This window comes from the organism of the source record quoted next, unplaced genomic scaffold (genome assembly GCF_019419815.1).
Source record: "Pyrus x bretschneideri cultivar Hongxiangsu unplaced genomic scaffold, Pyrus_bretschneideri_v1 Contig7, whole genome shotgun sequence".
In the NCBI taxonomy this organism is placed as follows: domain Eukaryota; kingdom Viridiplantae; phylum Streptophyta; class Magnoliopsida; order Rosales; family Rosaceae; genus Pyrus; species Pyrus x bretschneideri.
The window spans coordinates 7,111,164-7,117,361 of record NW_025999809.1 but is presented as its reverse complement, the minus strand read 5'-3'; the positions used below and the strand labels follow the sequence as shown (position 1 = coordinate 7,117,361).

Genomic DNA, 6,198 nt, shown 5'->3' with positions numbered 1-6,198 from the left:
AGGCCGTTTAATAACCATTTCGTTTTTAGTTTTTGATTTTTAAAAAATTGAAATATCGTTTAGTAACTACTTTTAGTTTTCAAAAAATAAAAACTAAAAACCAGAAAGTGAAAGCTCAAGATCAAATTTTGAAAACTCAAGAAAGTAGTTTTCAGTTTTCATTTTTCGTTAAAAATAAAAAAAAAACTAAAAGTAAATTCCGAACAAGATTTCAGTTTTAAAAAAACCGTGAAAATTAAATTTGAAAACTAAAAACAAAATAGTTATTAGACGGTCTCTAAAGAAATAAAAACAAGAGGTATAAGAAGGCCCAAATGGGCCCGGGACCCAGAAATTCTGTACAACTCATGAAACATAAGGTGCCTGGGGCCAGGGAAGCCCAGTATGGAGAAGCCCAATTGAGATGCCAACAATTTTGCCGACTGGCAACTAATAAATTTTGAGCTCCCAAATGAAGAAATAATGACCAACTTGAGCAATGCAAATGTAGGTTAGGCCAGTTAGTGAAGATAATGTATCCGCTTCCTTGTAGAACCGCACCTTATAGTAAACTTTCATCTATCATTCTCTTTGCTCATGCGCTCATCTCAATATCTTAAACTTCTACGTGACCGCCGGTTGTTAATTACCTGAGAGGCAGTTTAATTAAGCATTTAATCTAAAGCCTTGAAGCAATTCTATAAAGCACATAGAGAGTCATTCACAATTTGTTTCCCCTTCACCTAAAGACTCGCATACAATTGGATTTTGGATGAAAACAGTCATGCCAATATTTGATTTTGTGAATCCCACGTCGAGGAAAACTAGACATTCTAAGGCATTCACTAAATTACCTGCACTCACAAATTCTCTTAAGAGATATCCTAAACGGTTGGTTCTTCGTTCTTGTTCAATCTGTTGAGCCACATCATATGCTGCATCTCCAACGCCCGTCAAATATTAGACAAGCATAGCACCACTTAACCAGTATTTTCATTTCCCTCTTGAGTTCTTGGTTCTTGTTCAATCTGGTGAGCTACATCATATGTTGCGTGTACACCAACGAACAAATAGTAGAGAACCATGACTGCAGTGCAAATGAAAAACCTCAAGAATGCAACATAACCCAGAGACCCAATGAGAAAAACATTAATGCCAATCGACAATGCAGGCAACCACGGAACAAGTGGAACCCCCCAAACCTTAGGAACCCGGTGCTTTGGAAGCAATGCCATCCACAAAGTCCCCACTAACCAAATCACAGAAAACACTACATACCAAACCCAACCTCGCATCCCTGTATTCCAAATCGTTGTAATTCCTGTAGAAGAACCGATTATTAAGAATAAACATACAAGGAACTGGACCAAATCAGTCGTTGGCGTCACATCCTTAACATAATACCGCCTCACAAGCAATGCTATAGCCACAAACATAAATATGCAGAGCGTACTGAAAGAGAAGACGGTTGACAGCACATCCAGACTAGTGAACAGTGCAACAACTGCACTGACTAAGGTTACCAATGCGGTAGCATAAATGGGGGTTCCAGTTTTTGGGTGAACCAAAGCAAACCAGGGTGAAATCATATGAGCTCTTGCAATCTGAGTGGTATACCTAGCTTGCCCCATAGACCCAACCAGCAGGCTTGTAGTCATTCCCTTGAGGGCGCATATACTCACTATGTACTTAGCCCAATTCATCCCAATTGCCTCAAAAGCAACCGAATAAGCAGCATCTCTATCGATTTGAGTGTATTTCTGCATCATACACAACGCCAAAGCCATCAAGCAATAAACCACTGTGATCAAACTCATAGAACCAACCAAACCAACCGGTATGTCCCTCGAGGGCTTCTTTGCCTCCTCGGCCATATTGGCAACCATGTCGAAACCAGTATAAGACCAGTACACAACAGCAGCCGCCTCGAAAACGCCCTTTGCCCCATATGGGAAAAAGGGTACCAAATTCTCAGTCTTTCCCTTAACAAACCCAACAATCAATATAAACACAATGATCAAACCACTAGCTATGGAGGCAATCCAATTCAACACAGAAGTCCTCCTAGTTCCACTCATTGCAATACTATTAGCAACCAAAAGCACCACAACAGCAATTGGGTCCAAAAGATTAAACCCATCAGGCAGAGATTTTACCCGGATCCGAAGAAAATCGGTGTCATCAGTCCGAAAAATGCTGGCAAAGTAAGAAGACCAAGACCTTCCGAGCCCTGCCGAACCCACCAGAGCCTCCAGGAGAATGTTCCCGGCCGCAATGAACGCCACAAAGTCCCCCAATTCTATCCGAAGGTACGAAAATGACCCGCCGGCAACTGGGACTTCGACGGCGAACTCCGTGTAGCATAGAACCGAGAGCATAGCAGAGAAACCAGAGACGGCGTAGGAGAGAACAATGGCCGGACCGGCGTCGTCGCGGGTTGCCTGCCCAGTGATCACGAAAATGCCTGAACCAACGACGGAGCCGAAGCCGAGCCAGATTAAATCCCACCAGGTGAGGCAGCGCTTCATAAGATTCTCGCTCTGTTTGGGGAGCTGGAGGAGCTCGAAGGAGTCGGAGGAGCGGTGGAGGAGGCGGTCCTTGAGGCGGGAGGGGGTGTGGGAGAGGGCGTCCTTGTAGGAATTGAAGTTCTGGAATGTGTATTCTGGGAAGAAGTCCTGCTTGCTCCATCTGCTCCAGTAGCTTCTGGGTTTTGAGTCCTGCTGGTCTTCCTGCTCGGGATGTAAATCCATGGCGGCTTACGGTGGCTCTGAGGATCGGTGGGTTGGCGGGTTGGTGGGTTTTGAAGTGCTGCAGCTGTTGGTTGTTGGAGTTGCGAGACTGGGTGGTCGTTGATGGTGAGTGAATTATTGAAGGAGACAATTACTGGGAATTATAATTAGCGATTGCTCATTACAGTTCAATTTGGGTAATTAGTTTTTTGTTTTTATTTTGGGATGTAATTATATGATATTATAATCTCTTTTTTTTTTTCAGTCTAAATTCACTGGCTGCTGTTGAATAATGCAAGAATTAGAGCTAGATTCATTTTTCTGTGAAATCTTTTAACAGGATTTTTAATTTTGTTTTTCTTAACTGTAAAACAGGGCTGCCAGATTTTTCAACTTTTTATATTTTTTTATGTTTGTATTCAGAAAAAAAAAATATATATATATATATATATTAAATATTTGCTTTGGTTTTGGTGCTCCGATCTCTTTCTCTTAGCTACGATCGTTATCATTTGTAAAAAATAGAATGCAGATATTATTTTCTTGCTTTTAGCCATATCAATGAGAAAAAATAAAAATAAATAAGATTGTGCAGAAAGAGAAAATAGTGCGGAAATCGTTTTTCCAAACCAATATAATCAAAGGAGAAGCCAATTATAAAATATTAGGATGAAGTGCTAATTTAGTCTCTGAATTATATTCTCAATGAAAATTAGATTCCTAAAAAAAATTCCTGTAAAATAAGTCTCTAAATTCTTTTAAAAAATGCGTATTTCATTATTTTCTCGCCAACTTAAGTCACTTGACACACTTTAGAGTGTAATAACATTATTTTCTCGCCTTTAAGCCCTTAACATTTCATAGAGATTGCGAATCTAATATCTAATTTACCCTCCAAAGTTAACTTACACTATTTCTTATGAAAAACTACCAATTTATCCTCCAAAGTTAACTCCATACACTATTTCTTTATGAAAAACTACCAATCTACCTTCCAATGCGTATCACATGCAAACAATGTGACTTAAATGGACGGAAAATTGAATAGAGTATCTTAGAATATAATATTATGGATGTACTTGGTAGATTTTTATAATTCAATGGCTAATTTTTCTGGAAAAAAAAATAGTTTAGAGACATAATTTTCACTGAAGTGATAATTTAGGGACTAAATTGGCAGTTCACATGAAAATATAAGAAATTCCCTAAAATGTAAGAAATTAGACAAAATACGTAATATGCAATCTAAAACAAGCTTCGGATCTGACTCCACAAAAAAAAAATAAAGCATCGTATCATCCTTACATTAATAAACTTTAAACCAATTTCTCTCACATGAAGAAGACCCATTTATAATATATTAGGTTCATCAACTTTGACTGATTTCTCTCACACGAAGAAGACCCATTTATAATATATTAGGTTCATCAACCAAAACATTAGCATGACCAACATCCGCATTCGTAATAACTCAACAACGACAACAAGAAGAGTCATGCACAAAAGTGTCGAAATTTATTTTGAAAAACAACATTCAAGAGAGGATCTTATGCTATATGGAGGAGCAGAACGAGAAGTAGCGTTCTCTAAGGATTAGACTCACCAAAGAGGAGAGGAAGAGACCAAAAATCATAACCAAATGTAGGATTTTAGTAGGATGTGGTCTAATGCCCCGAAAGTCGAAACACAAGGTTAAGAAAAACAATGGCAAATTAGCATTGAATAATCGGATGCAAACATTGAGAAGACTCGAGTTAAATGACTCTCCATATCACATTTAGCTAAAACCATTTTTTCTTGATGGACATGATTGCTAACAACCATTTAGTAAGCTCATGCATATTCTCTAATTAACACAAGCAGTTGAGCACCACCACCTATTTGAGAGTATTGGAAATCCTTATTATATGTTAGCAAAATACGAAACATTAAAATATCACACCATTTTTCATTTCTCACACACCCTTCTAATTTTTTATCATTGGATCAGATGAATTGAAGAAAATCAAAAGACAAAAATTAACAAAGGGTGTGTGAGAAGTAAAAAATGGTGTGTTATCACACCCCTTAAAATATTGTTGCCTAGGCGATTTGTAGTGTCCTTGCTGTTTGCGATGATTTTTGTGAGAGTCTTGGTTCGAGGTTTGTCACATTTATCGTATTTTGTAATTAATCTACTCCAGGCCACTCTTAAATCTAGCGGTCTCTTATGTTAGCCGTATTGGAGCTCAAAATCATTGGTGTCTTGTGGGAATCATCTCCAAATCATTAAATTACTCATATGGCACCTCATGTACTCGTTGTTCTTCATAATGAAACACTTTATCGCTTATTTTAAAAAAAAAAAATCAAAATATTATCATATTTAGGTAAAAACATCATAATCCTACCCCAAGTAAATTTTACGGACATACAAAACAAGTCAAAGTTATTCCACACATGAATCGTAATTGTCCAGTGCCAGAAAATTTTACTATACTTCGATGATTTAAGAGTTGTTTGTCATCAAATTAGAATGCTTCATGATGATGTTGAAAAAACAGCATTTAGGACACATGATGATCACTATATATCCCTAGTTATGGCATTTGAGTTGACCAATGCTCCACCTACATTTCAATGTTTGATGAATGAGACATTTAAGGAAATTCATACTGGTTTTCTTTGATGACATTTTAATCTATTGTCCTACTTAGAATTTACACTTGCAACACCTGAAGGTTGTTTTTGATGCATTGAAGTATCATAGTTTGTTTGTGAGAAAGTCTAAATGTGCTTTTGGAAGAACTCAAGTCGAGTACGTAGGGCATATTGTTTCCAAAGATGGAGAAGTTGCTGATCCTACAAAGTTGGACTCAATTACTAAATGGCCAATTCCTACTTCAATCAAGGCTTTAAGGGGATTTTTGGGTTTGACAGGTTATTATAGAAAGTTTATTCCTGAATGTGAAAAGATGATTAGTCCATTAACTACCTTAACTAAGAATGACTATTTTAAATGGACTGAAGAGGCTACTGCAGCATTCCATACACTCAAACAACCCATGCTATCTCCTCAAGTGCTAGCCTTACCTAATTTCAGCAGACCCTTCATCACTAAAAGTGATGCTTTTGGTCATAGAATTGGAGCAATTCTTCAACAAAAGGGTAGACTAATTGCTTTCATTAACAAAGCCTTAAGTCATAGAAATCATGCCTTACATGCCTATGAAAGGGAAATGTTAGCAATAATTCATGCCATGCACAAGTGGCAATCCTATTTGGTTGGTACTTGGTTTTGACTATGAGATCCAATATAAACCAGTCTGTGACAATCAAGCCGCTAGCCATTGAAAATTCTTCCTTGAAATTGTTAGGTGTTGTTGAAATAGCTGCTAAATGATATCCATATTTGAATTGGATGGATGACCTTACAGCTGGTTTGGTATTGCTGTGCTGTGAGAATAAGCAGCTTCTGCTGTGCTGTGAGAATAAGCAGCTGTGAAATAAA

At 37.8% G+C, this 6,198-nt stretch overlaps 1 protein-coding gene across 1 annotated transcript; it reads right to left on the bottom strand.

Annotated features, from left to right (window-relative positions):
• Positions 1–268: 268 nt before the first annotated feature.
• LOC103957331 (cationic amino acid transporter 8, vacuolar) lies at positions 269–2,835 on the bottom strand. Its single transcript, XM_048573756.1, has 2 exons — positions 834–2,835; positions 269–629 (listed from the first exon to the last, which is right to left on the bottom strand). Exon 1 carries the CDS (start codon positions 2,727–2,729, stop codon positions 960–962), a length of 1,770 nt encoding a protein of 589 aa, XP_048429713.1. The 5' UTR covers positions 2,730–2,835; the 3' UTR covers positions 269–629; positions 834–959.
• Positions 2,836–6,198: the final 3,363 nt, after the last annotated feature.